Here is a 20,182-nt window from a genome sequence, read left to right on the forward strand (position 1 = left end):
AAAGAACAGAAAACGCTGATAGAAATATAAAGAAAGAGGACTACAAAAGATAAGTAGATGCTTTAAACACATTGGGTCAACACAGAAGTCCCTAACAAGGCGCTTTGCTCTGTGGCCAGAGCTCACCCAATGCCCCATGGTGAGGGCGTGAGGAGACACGAGCGCCAGCCTCACACTGGCCGCGCTGCTAGATGCAACCTTCCTTGTCTCACGACGGGTTCTTTCTGGGCAGGTTCTGGCCTCGATCACCTCCTCCATGGCCAACTTCTGCCTAGCCGGCTCCCTCTCGTTTGGCGGCGTGCTGGCTGACCAGCTGACCACCGAGGATGCCGACCTCAATATCACCAAGACGCAGGTCTCCTGGGTCGTGTCCATCTTCAGCATCGGCAGCATGCTGGGCTTCATCGTCTCCAGCTACGCCAGCCCGCGGCTGGGCGCGGTCCGGATCATGCAGCTCTCCTCGCCGGCAGCGCTGGCCGCCTGGGTGGTCATGGCCTTCAGCCCCAGCTTCTGGAGCCTGCTGGCCGGCCGCGCCATGGTTGGTCTCTTCAACGGCGTGTGCATGGGCCCAGCCGTGGCCTACATGGGCGAGGTGTCCTCTGTGCGCATCCGCGGCTACCTCACCACCCTACCGCTCGTCAACGGCTGCATGGGCGTCCTGGCCTCCTACCTCTTCGGCTGGCTCGTGGGCTGGCGACACGCCTGCCTGGTGATGGGTGCCGCGCCGGCGCTGCAGTTCCTGATGTCGCTCCTGCTGCCGCGCTCCGCTAAGTGGCTCATCTCGAAGGGCTACCCGGAGGAGGAGGCCAAGCGATCGCTGCGCTTCTACCAAGGAGAGGGCTTCGACGCGGACGGACAGATTCGCGAGATCCGCGAGTCACTCGGCGGTGACCACAAGCACGACGCGTCCGTCTTGGAGGTGCTCTGCCTGCTGCGCCACCGGCAGAACCTGGTCCCCTTCCTGCTCGTGCTCGCCATGTACATGTTTTTCGTGTTCTCAGGCGGCTCAAGCACGTCCTCGTTTGCGCCGGTCGTGTTCCGCGATCTGGGTGGGTTTGAAGACCCGTACCTGGGCTCCATCCTGTCTGGCACCGTCCGCGTCATCTCCACCGTTGTGGCGCTGCTCATCATGGACCGCGTCGAGCGGAGGACGCTCCTGATGGTCAACGGTATCGGTGGGGCGGCCGGCTGCCTCGCCACCGGCCTGGCGTTCGTCTACAAGGCCGAGCTGGCCGACCACGCCTGGGTGCCGGTGCTCGCCGTGCTCGTCATCGTCTGCCTCATGTCCACCGGCATCTGCACGGTGGTCTTCGTCATGCTGTCGGAGCTGCTGCCCAACGCTATTCGCGCAGAGGTTGGCGGCGTGTGCCTGCTCTTCTTCGGCGCCGCAAACTTCGTCATGATGTACTCGTTCCCACTGGCCGTCTCGCGGCTGGGTATCCCGACCGTGTACTGGTTCTTCACCGGCATGCACCTGCTTCTGTTCGCGTTCGGCAAGGTGTGCCTGCCCCGCACGCGGGGCAAGTCCCTGGAGGAGATTCAGAAGATGTTTGTGAAGAACATCGTGCTCGAAGTCACCGAGCCGGTCGGAATCCATGTGGAGACAAACAAGGCCGGTGACTGTACAAAACTGTGACTGTGGCGATGTCGTACATGGCCAGTTGCGTAGCATGCGGTTCACAAACATACAGGAAAGACAACGATCATATGTCGCTATTGAAGACAACAATAGCCGGGAGGCTCATGACATATTAGAATGGGCCAAAACAATACACATTTTACACATTCAACGCTCCTCAAGTGCCAGGCACTCTAATCATATTTCAGATGCCAGCAGAATATGTGCGCATCCTTTTGGTGCACTTGAAGCAGTCGCACCGCAGTAGGAGTGATTCGGATACAAGCTCAGCACAATCGTGAATTTCTCCGCCAGCGGACTGGGCATGGACTGGGAGCCTTCAAGAGCAATCAGCATGGCGAGACCAACCAACCTCAAGTAGCGCCCTCGTGCCACGACACGGTCCACTGCAAACACCTTTATTTGGGAGACTGGTGAGAGAGGCCGGAGAGAGACTCTAGAGTCCGACCTATCTCTATGCGCAATGTTGATAGCTGCCAACAGTGCGCGCTGCCCTTCGGGCTGCCCAGTCGGTGCCCGGGTACTGCCCGCGACACTGCTGCCGTACGGGCTGGCTAGTCGGTGACCGGGCATTGAGCGGGACGCTGCTGCCCTGTGGGCCGGTCAGTCGGTGACCGGGCATTGAGCGGGACGCTGCTGCCCTGCGGGCTGGCTAGTCGGTGACCGGGCATTGAGCGGGACGCTGCTGCCCTGTGGGCCGGCCAGTCGGTGACCGGGCATTGAGCGGGACGCTGCTGCCCTGTGGGCCGGCCAGTCGGTGACCGGGCATTGAGCGGGACGCTGCTGCCCTGCGGGCCGGCCAGTCGGTGACCGGGCATTGAGCGGGACGCTGCTGCCCTGTGGGCCGGCCAGTCGGTGACCGGGCATTGAGCGGGACGCTGCTGCCCTGCGGGCTGGTCAGTCGGTGACCGGGCATTGAGCGGGACGCTGCTGCCCTGCGGGCTGGTCAGTCGGTGACCGGGCATTGAGCGGGACACTAGGTCTCGAAGAGTTTGAGAGACTCGCCCTAGCACGCTCGTTCCGCCAGTTGGCCACATATGTGCCCATGGTAAGTGTGTAAATGCTTATTAACTTGTGCTGATAAGACAGTAGTAATAGTCCTATTCCTTGTAGAATAACCAGGACAAGGGAGAGATAGATGGATTGCTATTTTGGTCATAAGTATTTATCGAAACCAATTTCAGTGGAAGGCATTTCTTACTAGTAAACATTTACTACTGATATTGGTCTCGATCAAGGCATCAACCCGAAATACCAATGCATCTATTTCTATATTCTCCTGGTTATTCCACGGGAATAATGGTATTGCTACTGACCCATTTATATGCATAATGCTCCTCGCAAATGCAAGTAACAACGTACCTATGTAAAAGGTGATTGCGTGGACATATTGTATTTGCAGAACGTATAAGAAATAAAAAAACTTCCAAAATACTTCCAAATATATAAAACTTACAAACTTCCAAACGTAAAATGATGAACAACATTTTTTATATCCTAGCCAATTACATTTAATGGTCAATTTGACCCAGAACATAGTTTATTTACGCTTCAACAGCAGCTTATGAACGATAGCAATTCGAATGAAACGAACAGAAACTAGGCACCGAATACAGGCAGAACACCCGTCGCACATCTTGCCGCCCTAACCCTTTCCACGTCCTTGGTGCAGACTGTAGGCCTTGCCATATGCATTAAGTAGCACACCAGGTAATATATTCTGGGTTATATGATATGCATGGTTTTGTTTTCAGCACGTGAGTTGCCTTAGAGCAATGAAAGCCTAAAGCAGTACAAGCCAGCGTACTCGTCCACCGAGTTCATACTCAATGACGCATGTCATATGGCAATCAATTGGGCAATGTCTGATTCGCGTATTTGACTTGAGGCCAAGACATTTTCGTACGACAGCTTAAGAACCGCTCGGCAGTATCGTTTCCACGCGCGAAGTTATTTTGAATCGCTTGCCGCCCACGGCTTGGCGGTTACCACGGTTACCGCCCACGGTTACCTGCGACAGCTGACACCGTCCAGCATACGGTGACTGCAACACCGTGCGCCGGTTTGCAGCGATATTTCGATCGGTCGCGCATCACAATTTCAAGTTTTTGGGTAAAACTTTTCCACGCCGTGTACTGCCGAGCTCTAGCGCCAAGGAATTTCTTCGTCTCGCTTGGTTTTGTTACTGATGACACACCATAGCGTATACCCGAGGTAGAACCACCATTGTATATAAGAGGGGTACATATCGGAGCGGTATAACAACCAACAAGCGGTGTATACCCGGCCCATGATGAGCATTCACTATACAGTCGAGCAGCTGCTGCCCCGCTCTGCGTGAGACATTGTGAACGCAGAGAGTTCTAGTATGAGGCGAATCGACAAACTCTCACTGCCAGATACAGTGGGAGCGACAGCGTTTGTGCTGGTGAACACCAGGAGGCTAGGCAGACGAGAAACCCTGATTTTTTACTCGAAAACTCGACTCGAAATTGTGTGTAAACACAGGAGACACCACCATCCTGTAACGAAGAGCGCACTATAGATGCCATCACGGGCACAATTTCCTTAACCAAATCCCCCTGAGGGGCTGTGCCCACATGCCTTTGCCAATTCTTAATCAGTTTTACCCCACAGTTACCAACCAGTTTCCCTTTTTCGACAACAATTGAGCTCTACGCCATGGAGGATTTTGGCGAAAATGCTACACCAAAACGCACTTTCAGCATTGATAATTGTAGAAGCGGTGTGAATGGGGCCAATTGTGACCAAGAGAGGGATGAACAATAGCACTGTGTCGCATTTTTGAAGCATCTACCTCGATATTTCGTAAATGTTTTACCTATACCCGTACCCATACCCGCAATTTTCCCAAACTCTGTACTCAGCCCAGCCCGCTGTCTATTTCATACGGATGCCCACGGATTCATCCTCCCCGTGGAGCTATACAGCGCACAGACTAGTCAAATGGCGGACTTATGTACAGAAGCCAGTTGCATGGAGCTGAAAGCACACTTCACTACGCTTCAGGCTTACGGCGTTACCCCACGAGCCGGAAACGTTTTATTTTCACTGCTTCGTCTGTTCATTCAGCGGCGTGAAAACTGATATGCCAGCTAAAATTGAGCACATCCTGATGCATATTCTTCCAAAGTGGATTCGCTTCGTCGCGCATTTCGTGCTTGTGATTTGTGAACTTGGTCTGGGGCCATCACACTGACTACTGGTTGGCTCCCCGACTAAGTGGCGGCCCCTCTCCACCCGACGGCGCAGGATGCTGCTTGTACCTTGTAGCTGTCACGCTCTTCAAGATCTGATCCGCGACTATGCCACACCAAACTGGTCCTGAAATTACCATGCTTAACCTGTTCCGACCTTCTCAGACGAAGGTCAACAGGTTCAAATGTGTCGGCATCGATATAGGTTCCGTGAGCTATTCCTAACACGCCCACGATGCGGAAACCAAGATGGATAACTTACGCGCTCTTCTAAAAATGGCGTTTTTGTCGACGTTGGCTTGGCAGATATTAAGGACCATTCCAAGATAACGTCAGGCATCAATATTCTCACTGCGTCGATCTTAAACGGGGATATCGTCAGAATCAGGGTAGGGCTAGTTGTCGCGTTTCGAAGAGGGCTTTTTCCTTTTCTCCCTCACACACACACACACACACACACACACACACACAACACACACAACACACACACACACACACACACACACACACACACACCACACACACAACACACACACACACACACACACACACACACACACACACACACACACACACACACACACACACACACACACACACACACACACACACACACATACACACACACATACACACACACACACACACACACACACACACACACACACACACACACACACACACACACACACCACACACACACACACACACACACACACACACACACACACCACACACACACACACACACACACACACACACACAACACACACACACACACACACACACACACACACACACACACACCACACACACACAACACACACACACACACCCACACACACACACACACACACACCCACAAAACACACACACACAAACAACACAACACACACACATAACACACAACACCATCACACACACACAAACACCAACACACCACACACACACCACACACACCACAACACACACACACACAAAACACACACACACACACTCGAGTTCTGCTCTCTTCTCGCTCTTTGCGTTCGTCTTCTCTCTCGCGCTATCTCTCGGCTCGCTCTCTTCCTCGCCGCTTCTTCTCTCTTTTCTCTCTCTTCTCTCTCTCTTCCCTCTTCTCTCTCTCTCTCTCTCTTCTCTCTCTCGCCCTCACTGGCGCCTGCCAGGGAATCAAACGTCACCTGTTCTAGCTGAAGGCTGCTGGGAGAGAAGTGCCGACAATTTTTTGCTGGCCTTCGTCATGTATCGACCATTATTTGCATCCAGCGCGTGCAAATCACTTGTGACTCAAGCTCCGTATTACTGAAGTTTGGGCATGTGACGCTGTAATGTCAACATGGGACTAAATCATATGGCACCAATGCTACGGCGGCGAGAAAACGCTGGTCTTTATGGACTGGCTGAACCATAAATGTTTCCATAAACCGGATTTTATTTTCGACCCAGCACATTCAATGAAGCGTTCTCAGTTGGGAAATCTTGTTTGTTTGCACCGGACGTACGAAATTATCGCTTAAATGCGCTTTCAGCCTGCTCGGCAGAAAGACGCGGTAGCCTATTCATCAGTGATTTATCCTGAAGAACTCAGGCCAGAAGTGCCCAGAAAAAGTTTGTATAAAAGCGTACAGCATACAACAACCACAGCATATACATTCCACTCCATGTAGATACTGCAGCACGAAGACGAATGGCCAATCGTTGTCCATTTATGAATTAAGTGCAACCATTACACATATATTCATCTATTCAGACGCAACTATTCATGTTGCAAAATGATGTTACATATGAATTTTTAGGAGTGTTGCCTGCCACGAATATGGTGTGGGTTCTGGAGCTAAAAAACCGGGTTTAGTAGCATCGATTTTTGCAAGCAAGTTGTAGTACTGAATTGTCTTGAAAAGATTTGAAATGCAACATGACGAATACCTATCCATGTAACATTGAATTAAAAATGTACAACAGGATTTTCACCCAGTTCATTGGTAAAAACTCCGTTTTTAACCATGTTACTAGCATATACCAGACTTCCCGAAGTATCAATCAAAAGTGATATGCACGTATTACGGGCTGCCAAACCTAAGTCCTGTGGTGACGTCACGTCTGCGCAGCCTTTTACTTCAGAAGCCTTGTTTTGACTGAGATTATGAGCCAGAATCTGCGGACTCACGGACCAGGGTTCTTAGGGCTGTTACCGGCTACGGAGTGATTTTATAATTCAAGATTAACCGCAACCGGATGGTTTTTGTCTCATCTCCCAAAACAGTAAGTAGCCTGGGAGACACTTTTCAGTATTCGCTTACATTGGCATGATAGCAAGACACATAAGTTAATCGAAAAAATACCACTATTATTATTGGCAATTGCTTCTAAACTATTAACCGTTGATAGTTCAAAGATGATTGCTAGAGATGACGTACCATACAAGGTAAATAAGACGGTAGTTATAGCCTTCTTCCTCGAAGAATAAACCGGAGAATGAACAGATAGATGTGTTGATATTTCGGCTACATGACTTTAATGAGACGAATATCGGTAGTAACTTCAACAAAATTTACATCTTTGAACGCATTTTGAAATTATCAAACTAAGATAGTGGTCCAAAAACAAAAGGGAATGCAAGTATCCTGCCGATGTAGGATCCAGAACATGAAAAATTATCGATGAAAGCAAACCACAATAGCTGATTAGTAGCATATCTTTGTGATCAGTAAATGGAGCCACTGATAGGGGTAGTAGCTGCGGACGGGGGGCCAGTATATCGAGCCTTAAGAGCAGCTCCAGCTTATCATCGGCTTGGCTGACATCCCACGTCCACCGACGTGGCCTGACCGACACGAATTTGTTTGGCAACACAAATTAAAACTGTACACAAGGTTCGACCCGTCAAACCACAAATGCAAAACGCCACGATTAAAAAATGACGCTGCGTAATAAAATGATATATAAAATAATAATATGTATATATATATATATATATATATAAAATATATAATAAATGAATAATAATATATATATATATATAGATATATATATATATATATATATATATGCGTAAGAAAATATAAATATATATATATATATATATATATGTATATATATAAAATAAGATATAAATTATAATATATATATATATAAAATATAATAAATAATATAATATACATCACGTAATAAATATATATATATAATAATAATAATAAATAAACCAAGATACTCCTGCACCGGGTATGCCGCACTATTCGGCTAAGCTCGTGATGAAGGTCTAAATCTGCAGTGCACACCAAGAAACGGCGGGGGGGCTCCCAGAGAAATGGCAGGAAAGCTGCCAGATTACGTCCAGGATACGTACTCTCAGACGGGCAACAGGTTTCTGATGGCAGGGCAGCAGGACAAGACTCTGCTTCACGCGTGCGTGAGTCACTAGCACCCCGAAATCGTGCATTCGAACTGATCTGCATAGTGTGGAATCGCGCGATGTCTGTAGCGACCAGGGTTGTTTAGAAGCGCCTTGGCAGTTTCGCGACAAATATGCCAGCCCCACGAGAAGGAGCTTGCCATAAAGGAAAGAGGAATAACCATTCCCGTCGATGATCATTTCATCTCCATGTATGCCTTCAGTGGGATGTTGTCGATTAGTATCAACCTTCTGTAAGCTGACGTCCGGTGCGGTCAGTCTCAGTTCTGTCGATACCAAGGCGCCGTCATGACCGCAGACGAAGCGCGGCGAGCGCCTCGGGAAACTACACACGGTCCTACGGGCAGGCGCAGAGATGAACGCGAGCCTGAGGCAGAACGGACCGCGAACAGACCGCGAACCTGAGGCCAGCTGGCGATCTCGTGATGACGGCGCACTCCCCCGGCTCCACAGCTGGAGGCGGCAAGACTGAGACCCGCGGGAGAGGGACGCTACGGTGCTGCAGGGTACACCGCTGCCAGCGAACACAGGCGCGCGCCTCCCACATCAGCGCATCCTGCTGGCCAGGCCGCGCGCGACTACGGCTTGTTTCGCAGCACGCGACATGTGGAGCAACTGTTAGGTTACCACTAGCCATGAACACTTGAACACACGCTGCATAGGACTGGATTGGTAATGCTGACTTGGGGTGTGGGTAGCGCGGGGGGCGGGGAGCGGTGGTGGCGAGCGCTCCCAGACTGAAGGTGTCTGGGGGGCGGGATGCCGCAGACCGATGATCTTTGGCATGATCGCACGGCTTTCACGCTTCCGGCAAGAGCCCAGCCTCCCGTTTGCATTTTAATCCTCACCCTTGCTGCCTGCTACCGATAACAAGGCGACAAAATGGGCACGCAAAAAGCTCGTTAGCTCGCTTGTCATCACCTCCCAGCGAGATCCACTATCTACACTCACAGCTCGAATGACACGGTAATTTACACTTTACACAGCGTTGAGTAATCCTACCAATCACCACCAACATGAGAGGAATGTCTGCGTTTTTACACAAAGCACTATCAGTTTTATCAGCTTTGCGCCGGCTGTTGTCATTCCGGATACGGGTTTGTGCTGTGAGCAGGACTCCTTCAGCCACATAAAATCTTTGGTTTTGCTGCTGCAAGCGGCCAGATTAACGCGGTCGTGCCCACCAATTGACGCTACGTCGGTCGCGTGCGACGCAGCACACTGTGACAGTCGCGTGCGACGCAGCACACTATGTCGGTCGCATGCTTGTCAGGCGACGTCACGCTTACTCACCTGCCAGACGAACGCTGGTTGTTGGCGTGACTGGTTGGTTGCTGGTCTTGCCGCATGCTTTGCATGGACAACGTGATAAAGGCTGACACTGGCGGAGCGTATTCGCGATTCGCTGAAAACCTTTGGTGCCACCGGTTTTGCCGTGAAAAGGGGTACTTGCGTGCGGAATGTGCGCGCAACGCGATCGGGTACTACTTTCGCAAATTGGCCGCAATAGCGCCCAGAATGCGGACAGAGGCCTGTTCCTTATATTTTCGTGAGGGACGCATTATGATATCCCGAAACAGCTGTTGAGATTTTCCCAGCTCGTTATTCCGTTGAAGTAGGAGGAAGTCACTGTGGACGAAAGAAGAAAGGGAGCAATATGTGCGCGAGGCTGGTATGTGAGCTAATACGTTCAGTGTCGACAGAAAACTGAAAAACCGCGCACACTGGCAACATCAAAAGCTAAGGAACCGCATCAAACTTTCGCTGCAATCGGTATGATAGGAATAGGATAGGAAAATATAAACATCACTTTTACATATTTCTCTCACATCTTTCGTACCCTCCGAAGCACCGCGTAGAGCACTGTAGAGAACTCCCGGAAATATGAAAATTTTAAGATGGGCAAGCTGTACTCTCCGCCGTTTTTCTGCCATTTTCGTCAGCATCTCCGTGATAGCCGACTGTTCTTCGGGTGACATGGAGCCTTGGAAAGCAAACCAGCGGAGAAACAGCTGCTGGCGTGTCTGGTCAGGATCGTTGGTCGGAGAGATACAGGCACAGTCCCGAGCCCGCGCAGGTAATGGGTGCCTCTCGGTTGGGTCTTGTGTTTCCTCGGAACGAGTATCAGTGTGAATCTGCCAGACTTATGGAGACACGTAAGTGTGCAAAGACAAGTCACATCACTTGAGTAGCTGAACAGCCGAATAAGCTGGATTCGCTTGACCAGTAAAAGAAAACGACAACTTAGCAGTTTTTCATTCACTTCTCGAAAAGAAAGAGAATGGAAACTAATCAGTTTTACCGGCTGACCGCGTTCATCACTGGCTTAGAATGTCGCCGTTCGAGTGAAATTGGGCCTTCTACATCTCATTGTACAAGTCAGTGCCATTGAAAGGGCCCAAAGTTTTGGTTTTTGAAATTGGGCAGATGCTAAAAGAAGCAGACCCCGGCTACCGGTCCCGCGGTTCCCACCCATCGAAGTTCGAGACCCACAGCGTCAAAGCGACGATACCAACTATGATGATGATTTGGAGTTTTGGTCTGTGCCCACGGCATATGATCACGTGGCGCCCATGACGACATCAGCCAGCTGACAATGCTGCACTCACTACAGATTTCGATCATAATTTTGATAGCTCTCTGTCCGCGCTGGCCCAAATCCTGAAAGATCACCTGAAGGTAATCAGAGCCTGCGCTGAATGTGCCAGCCACACACAAGCCGGTGATATCACCTTGTCAACTGTCAAAAAACTGACCTGGCATTGATTGCGATCCGTTAATGCTGAGTGATCTGAAAAACCTTGTTGACGGAACGATCAGGGATCTTGGATCCGGGATCTGGACCTATTTCACGCCGAGGGAGACTTTTGTTGGGACCGGTTTTTATGCAGCGGCACAGACGGCCTCAGGCCGGCCAATGACTGGACCACGGCCCGATGGTCTCACAACCAATCCTTTCCCGATCACTCGCCGACCACGTGCCAGGAATACACCATGACGGTTAATATGGCGCTCCAAAACGCCATTAGCACTGGAATGTTTGTTCGCAAGCATCGTGACGCCGGTGTGCATGCAGCTCCATATCCTGGGGAAAAAATTCCTCCCGCCATTGTTCTTGATGATGACAGCGATGCGTATGTACTGATTAGTTGCTAGAAACGTCTATCAGCTGTGTCATTCACGACTTCTGCGACGCTCACAAGGTGGCCTGTTACATAAGGGCTAATGACTAATGTCCTTTCATGCGTGATGACCTGGTTTCGGCATTAAATGAGTGTGCACGCCTGCGTAAGGATGAAGTGTCGCACACGTCACTGTCTTCGGCGACGGAAGAGAAAAAGGTGGCAGAAGTTGCCCTTTGTTTTCTTCAGCTGGACAACCCGAACCCCCGTGCAGTACGACACGAGCGTAATTACACGCACCTCAGGACTCGGGCTGTCAACCGGCTGGTTGCGGCCGAGTGACCGGGACTAGCACTGCTGCGCTGGCCGTGCTGTTCCGGTTCGAAACATCGATGCCGGCATCGAGCTCATGCCGGCCCGGACTGACAGACAGGGAAACGCGTCCAGAGAGTGACGGATCACGAAGAGTAAACAGCACTGCGCTGTCAGGCTGCACACAATAACAACACTTGTTAGCGCCACCTATTGGTGACCCACACGACTAGGTGTTGACCACGTGCCGCTACAATTGTACACGCCTACGGAAAGATGAAGTGCTGAGTTGAAACCTGGTAGACTATATGGGTTGGTCAAAAAGGTCTGGGGAACAAGGTGCTTTAAAAATAGTCGCAGATCAGGCGAGACTTTGTCAGTGTGCTCCGCATGAAAGCAATGCAATCTCCCATTGCTCCTTGATGATCCCGATGCCTGTGGAAAACAAACGTTTTGGTCTGCTATCAAGTCCTTCCTCCACACCTGCATATACAGACTCAGCATTTGCATATATACCTCTCAGGAGGGCCTCCAAGGACTTAGGACGTGTCGTATGCTGTATGCCGGCGCATTGTCGTGACGAAGCGGGGCACCCTCTGCCAGCTACCCACTTTTAAATGCCCCCCCCCCCGAGCTATGCCATCAGGCTGATGTAGTAATTTTCTTGATTGTTGGGGATTGTTCTTTTGTTTGGCACATTGCCGGTCATAAGGCTAGCATAGACATTTCGAAAAAATGGTGGCACTCGCTTTGCCTGCAGAGGTCTTGGTGCGAAACGTTTCTTGAAAGGGATACGCTTGTGCTGTTACTGCCCGTTGTCGCTTTTGCCTGGTTTCAGAGTGTCCACCATGCCATCAGGCAGCAACAAAGGCCAGCTCTGTTAACAGCGAGGAGCTCTCACTTAATGCAATTCTTTGATATCAATATTGTCGGATGAGGATGATGGGGCATCCCTCCGGCAGACTCCCTGTTCAAGTGAAAATGATCACAGATGATGCTAAAAACTTACAGTGATATGAAACCGTCAAATGCAGGTGACCTGATCCTGATCTAAATATCTCGGATGGCCAACACTTCCAGATAAGCAGCTGTCACAGAGGACAACCATGCGAAGTTTTAAATGGCTTGTGAATTGTTTTCACGGTTTATTTCACAGCCACTGAAATCTTAACACGCAGTTTTAGGTTTTTGTAGAGGCTTAACACGCGCCCGGCTGGCTAAATGAATACGTTTCACACGGATGGGGGATCAACTTGACCCTTCTGTGAGATCTCAAAATTAAGTTAGCTCTAGGAACACTGAATTTATAGGGCGGCTTTACCTGTAAGTGAGTGCAGCTGGATTAAAATTTGAGGCTCCCAGTTTATGGCATTGGGGTCAAATAAGGCGAAACAAGGTCGAACTTCCATATTGGTGTCCCGAGTACCCCAGAGCACAGCACACATGCAGCCGCCGTGAACCTAGACGCGTATTCCATGAAAAAGGTAAATTATATCAGATCAACCTGAGTGACCTGTTTTGATCCTCAGAAGGTAATGGTGACCAAAAAACGTAAGAAATTGATCCCTTGTTGTCATTCAAGGAAGTGCCAAGGATAAGGCCGAGCGGTGTGCTCGTTAAATCAAAATGTCGACGTGAGTCCTGTTACTTCAGTGACCCCTTCTGACAAGACAGTAGTATTAGCCTTATTCCTTGGAAGAAAAAACCAGGGAAATGGAGATGTAGTTCGGTTTTTATTCTGGCAACACCCCTTTATCGTAGTAATAGCTGTGGTGAATTCAAAATTACCTGCCGATGATCCTACTCGAATTTCAGAGTTTTTTTAAAGCAAGCCACATTTTTTTTGCAGGACACCAATATTCAGGTGATTGAACAAAGAGCGACTGCCAGTAATTACCACGATGCAGTGCCTATCTAAGAATTGGAATGCGCGAACATACGTGTACATGCAAACGAATTCAAGCAAATAGGCATCACGCATCACGCTTCATTCAGCCATGCAAGCGAGTTGAAGTAAACAGGCATCATACGTCGCGCATCAATTATACATGCAAGCGATTTCAGTTGAACAGGCATCTCACATCACGTGTCAGGCATCACTTACACATGTAAACGATTTTAAGGTAGCACACATCACACGTGAAGGCACGTATCACGTTCGCATAACCGGCCATGGTGAGTCCTGTATGTTAAGATTTGGTCGCAGACTTTTTGTAAGAATAAATTCACTTACTCTCCTGCCCGGGTGGTCCTGTGCTCTGTAAATGTCCATGAGCTCTAAAAGAGACATAGGGTCCATACTTCCATCGATTTCAGCCTGAGCGTGTTTTTACAAAAAATGGTCACCGAAAGGGGTATTCCCTGTTTGTTTTTAGCGCTTCGCAGGTGTTTATTATATCTCATCTGAATCTCGCGTGATGTGGGATCCCTGTTCAATTGAAATCGCTTGCATGTATAATTGATGCGCGGCGTATGATGCCTGTTTACTTCAACCCGCTTGCATGTTTGAATGAAGCGTGATGCGTGATGCCTACTTGCTTGAATTCGTTTGCATGTACACGTATGTCTGCGCATTCTAATTCGCGGATAAGTACTGTATCATGGTTAGTATTGGCAGTCGCTCTTTGTCTAATCCTCTGAAAGTTGGTGTTCTGTAAAGAAACTGTGGCTTGCTTGTAAAAAAGCATCTTGAAAAAACGAGTAGGATCATCGGCAGGCAATTATGAATTCACTTCCGTTATTGTTTCGATAAAGGCATGTTGCCGAAATATCAACCTCAACTATATCTCTATTTTCCAGGTTTTTCTCCGAGGAAGAAGGCTAATACTACCATCTCATCTATGTGAATAATGTTCCTCGCTAATGCACTCAGCAACTTACGTAATTGTGACCTCCTTTGACCTTAAAGAAGTTCATAGAATAATTTGGCTTCCTGCATTCTATAGAGCAGGTCTGTTGCGGTCTCCGTCATTAATAGGAAATCACTAGAAACTACCTTTCGAAGCAGACTATCGAGTAAATGGACAGGTTTGTTTTGACCTCGCTCTAAACTTGGAGCCTGATCTGAGGTCAATGGAATTTGTTATAAAAATAAATGCAATCGTTTTTCTTACGAACCTGTCTCAGAGATGCATGGCTTCGTCTAACACTCATTTGTCGCATCAGATTGAACGACCCCTAGCAATGGCCTTGGATGAGAGTCACAGCCTGACTTTGACTTGCCACAGTTCAGCTTCCTTGCACTCATTGTTCTAAATGTGTACACCTAAGGATCCGCCATCTAATTGCCTACAGCTATGTTCAGTCTGGCGCGGCGAGGCCAAGATTCCAAGGGAATCATTCCAGAATCTCCTGGCGGGGGAAGGGTAGAATTGACCCCCACTCAAGTGCGTGGTAAAAATATGTTTTAAAAAACGTACATTTTGATGAATATGCGGTTGGTCGGCCTTAAGCAAGACCACGCTCTTATGGGCAGGTATGATGACAAACCTCTTGCTATAGAAACGTTTCTAAACTTTTTAAAATAATTCGATGACAGTCTGACGCATAGCCGACGTAACGCATTCCATCCTCGGTGAATGGTCTTTGAATAAGATAATACTAAAAACCCGCAAACCCGCCTTGTTGGCACAACACGGAGGTAAACAATAATTGGCTGATGTAAACAACAATGGACTGAAAACCAACTGATCACAGGCCTAACTGACAGGCCTAGCATTCATCTATTGTTTAGATGAATTAAAGGCATGGACTGTATACAAACTATCTATAACGAGTCTCAATTCATAAATAGCTTCACAATGTGGAAACAACTTTTGCTACAATAACTCATTAACTAACAATAACTTTTGCCCTTGGCAATTATTTCCTTGTTAGGGTGACTGGTGTATATTTAAACTTCATAAAAACATTAGCAAAAATCAGTTTTTTTTGCGCATTAATCCATCGTGAAAAGGGCCAGCGCTGATTGATTTGGGTGTTTCTGGGAAGTGTACTTGTCCTTCGGCGGGGACCATCGTCAAGTGAGTGACGCTCGCCTGTGACATCAGAGGACCACGTGGCTTGTGTAGAAGAACGCTGACACTTCTAGGTCGCACACGATGACTGGGTAATAATGAATTTTCATGGACCATTATTTGTTTAGGATGCTACGTCCACTATTTTCAATTATCGACGCGCCGTCCATAGCCGCCCTTCCATCGCATTTGGAACATCACAGCCGTGGGTGTGGGGAGCCAGTAGTGTGGTGGCTAAGCTGCGCGTTTGCGAAGCCACATGTATGGGGTTCGATTCCTGTGCTCGCCACTCCTGCCAGAGTAAGAGATGAGGGATCCCAGGGTAAGGGATGCCGAGACTTGTAGTTTATGTTCTTTGACATTAGCGCATGGTTCCGTTTACCGCTGAGGTAACGACAGGAGCACTCCTGGTTGACTATTCACGGGCGACGATTTCAAAAGAGCCGCCACGGTTGGTAAATAGGAAAACAGCTTTTCCCGCCTGCTGAGCTCCTGGGCCGGACAAGTCCAGCGATATCGTGATTCGTAAGTCCAATGACGTCGTGAATCGTGAGTCCAGTGGCATCGTGATTCGTTAGTCCAGTGGTATCGGGATTCGTGAGTCTGGTGACACTGTGACTCGTAAGTCCAGACATCGTGATTCGTGAGTCCAGTGAAGTCGTGATTCGTGAGTCCAGTGGCATCGTGATTCATGAATTGAGTGGCGTCGTGACTCATAAGTCCAGTGACATCGTGGTTCGTGAGTCCAGTGACGTGATCATTTTAATTTTACAGACTGGCCAGCCATTTAGGTCATCATTTGTCAGCAACATGTCAATCACAATGGATATTTGATTAGACCTGGCCTAGTCCGGCCAACTTTAGCTCAGTGCAATCTAGCTCAATCGATTAATCCTTAAGTATAGAGTTTAAGCTCATCTGTAAATAGCGCTGCAAGAACAGCGACACAATCACAGTGACGGGCTCATCCATAACAGCTGCAATAGCAGTAAGAGTAGCAGGCTCATCTGCAACAATTGCAAAAGCAGTAACAGTAAAAGCAACAGCCTTATCTGTAGCAAGTGTAATGGCAGTAACAGTAACAGTAACAGCCTCATCCGTAGCAGGTCCGGTTGCAGTAATCGCGTGGGCCGTCTTGCTTATTGTTGAACCTCAGCGATAGGTAGCCGCCTCGTGCTATCAGCTCGGTGCAGGTCGTTCCTCCCGCCCAGCCCTTCAGACTCGTCGAGTTTCGACTGGCCGTGGTGGCCCACCCGCTGTTCTGGTCACGGCAGCCGCGCTGTACACACTGTCCAAGCCGGAGAGCTGGTGAGAAAACCCTTGTTTGCTTTGAGAATATTGTCCCAGGACTTTGTAAACGCCAGGGACAATTTGTTAATCCTATCAAACGATATTCGCATATTGCACTCAACTGGTCCGTGATATTCCACCTATTTGCCATGGTTACAATGGGAATAAGCACTAGTGGGAAGAGGCAGGCAAGGAAAACATGCCCCCACATTTCAATGCTGGGCTTCTCGCCATATTGCTCGCAGGATGGACATTTTTCACATCTTTCCATGCAAAACTAACAATATCAAGTCTATTTTAGCCCGACTTAGCCTTCATCCGAGCCACATTTATGTTTGACTCTCCAGTCTCAAGCGTAGCTCAAAACGGTTGTGATCATTTAACGTCAGGTAAAGCTCTTCTGCTCAGAACAGATCTATTCGGTGGTAAAGTGGATCAAACTGCGTCATGTGAATGGCGTGGTGATTCGAACGACCATAATTGGGGATACAGATGTGTTTCATCACGGACCGAAGCGAACGCGTCTGATCTAACCACGAATGAAAAGTGCAGTATAGGCAAGAGACTCTTTTTAAGAGCTCTAAGAACTATGATTAGCTGGAGACATAGTGCGATGGTTTAAGTGGCCTTTCCAAGCTGAGGAAAAGATTGTCTGCTGTTAATGTCTACTTTCCGCACCACTTCCTACCCCGTTGATGGTCATCTGCGGTCATTCGCTTGATGACGACAGTGGTGCCGCCTGCCGCACCACTTCCTACCGCGTTGATGGTCATCTGCGGTCATTCGCTTGATGGCGACAGTGGTGCCGCCTGCCGCACCACTTCCTACCTCGTTGATGGTCATCTTTGGTCATTCGTTTGATGGCGACAGTGGTGCTTCCTGGTGGTCAAAGGATGGAAATGTTAATTCACACTAATAATAACAGAAGCAAGCATCAAAACAAGGGCTGGGAAACCTTTTTAGGCTCATCAGTGTTCCGGTGGTTTTAAGCTCATGAGCAGGTAGACCTAAGCATCCAGCCGATTGATGCACTTCTCGGGTTTTCCGAAAACATTTATTGAACCATTCAGCGCATCGTGACGGTATTCGAGTCCTCTTGGCCGCGCGCATCTGTAATCTGAAACGAGAAATCTTAAGTTCATCTCAATTCGCTAGCCTCGTTGTCAAACCTTAGGGCCAAAAAGAGAAAAAATCGACGCCTTTGGACGCATTTTCTGCCCTGTGTGCAGTAAAAATGGAGACAAGACCACTGGTAGCATAACTTTCGCGGGATACCGTTGTCATCGTCGCACATGAAGACTACAAGAGCAAGGCCATATGATGTCGGGGTAATGGAAGGTTACAACTTGACGAAAACGTAATTGTAAACGGGGTTAGTTGACGGTGTATGACCTGATCTGATATGTCATCATTAAAGCATCAACAACGCGACGTGAACACGGGGTGCACGTACCGTACCGCATTTCTATTATAGCTAGTCAGTTGTAGACATGGATTAATGGTTAAGCTGTCCTCATAACAGTGTGTATTGTATCGTTCTGTCTCCTGATTTCTCTCACTGCGCCCGGCAGGTTCTCACAGCCCCCTCCCTGTACTCGGCAGGTCCCCACGGCGCTCTCCTGTACCCGACAGGTCCCCACGGCGCTCTCCTGTACCCGACAGAACCCCACGGCGCTCTCCTGTACCCGACAGGTCCTCACAGCCCTGTCATTCTCCATGACCCACTTCGACATGGCGGTGTCGGCGACCTTCAGCGACGTCTTTACGGAGCAGCTGACCTCCGAGGACGCCGACCTGGCGCTGACCGCGTCGCAGGTCTCGTGGATTGTGGCAATCTTCAACATTGCCAACATGGTAGGCTCTATCACGTCCAGCTACGTCAACCCGCTGCTGGGTACGGTACTCCTGGTGCAGGTCTTCTCGCCACTGGTGGCCGCCGGGGGACCGTCAAGTCGAGGACTTGACGCCTTTACAGACCTAGAGGTGCTGCGCGTGCGGACGCATTCGAAGCATCAACGAAAACATCTTTCAAGACCTTCCGTGCAAGCTATGTGGCCAATAAGTCACGGGCTACCGCTGGGCAAAGTATGTGTTTTGGAACTGTGGGTACCACGAAGCGTTTTTAATACAACGCGACGGTGCAGACATGTGTCTTTGCACCTCATCGATTCATTTATTCAGCCGACCTAATGGAATGCACACTTTGGTCTTGGCCTTAGACTTAAACATATAAGATCTTGCAAGTCGGCAGTAATGGCATGACGCGTCGTGAAATCGGTTTGGTGCACAACTATCGGGTTACTGTCGCTTGCAGCAGACATCTCGGTAACACGTAATCTATTAATGAACCGCGCTTGTCTGCACAGTTTCGAGTAAGCTTCGAGGATATATCGGATCTGCAGCTCAGCAGGCAGCCGCAGTGTTATGGAACCCGTGGTCCATGTATGTCGGTGACACAAGCTTGCGACTTTGTTTCCAGAATTATATCGCAATTGTTGTGGAGGTCGTGTGTAACTGCTTCATCAGACATCGTAACATTTGCTCTTGCGGAGGCTCACCCGCACGGCGAGCTTCGTACTCGTGCTGGTGCGATGCTGTCTTCATCTACCTGGTCATCAGGGCGACTGTGGCATAATGACGTTGCCGATGATGTGATATTCGGAGCGCGGATCGCAGGTACATGGGTCGAACCAGACAGTAGCCGCTGCATGGCCCGTCCCCTCTGCGGACTTCCGAGCATCGCCGCCTACTCTGGGTCATTCTGCCGACTCCCAGGTACCGGTACAAAGTCCGCTTAACTTTTCGGACTCCCGTGCGGCACCGCTTCCTCTGTGCCATTCTGTCGACTCCCGGGTGCTGGTGCAAAGTCCGCTTAACTCTGCGGACTCCCGTGCAGCGCCGCTAACTCCGCCTCACTCCACCTTCGACCGCAGGCAGAGACAGCGGTAGCGAGAGCCGGATGCGCTTGAGGGAGAAGAGGAGGAAGAGGAGGAAGGGAAATCAGCGACCAGCCGTCGCGGATCTTAAGCTGAGACAGGCAGTCCGCAAAACACGAAGATATGGTTCCAACCACATCATTGTTAAGACTAAGTTGATTTATATTTCCCAAGCTTGGAAAGAAGCCGAGAATGTCTCTCATTGGCCGATGGATGCCCTGCGCGATGGACGCGGCG

The 20,182-nt window shown here is 49.4% G+C and overlaps 1 protein-coding gene across 1 annotated transcript; it reads left to right on the forward strand.

Annotated features, from left to right (window-relative positions):
- Nucleotides 1–228: 228 nt before the first annotated feature.
- Nucleotides 229–1,790, forward strand: LOC119104617 (facilitated trehalose transporter Tret1; the record flags this gene model as incomplete). The annotated part of the gene is given in 1 exon segment (XM_037228336.1): nucleotides 229–1,790. A coding segment is annotated over 1 exon segment (1,408 nt), but the record flags the coding sequence as incomplete, so codon positions are not given.
- Nucleotides 1,791–20,182: the final 18,392 nt, after the last annotated feature.

This window comes from Pollicipes pollicipes, unplaced genomic scaffold (assembly GCF_011947565.3).
Source record: "Pollicipes pollicipes isolate AB1234 unplaced genomic scaffold, Ppol_2.1 Scaffold_6052;HRSCAF=7182_pilon_pilon_pilon, whole genome shotgun sequence".
Lineage (NCBI taxonomy): Eukaryota > Metazoa > Arthropoda > Thecostraca > Pollicipedomorpha > Pollicipedidae > Pollicipes > Pollicipes pollicipes.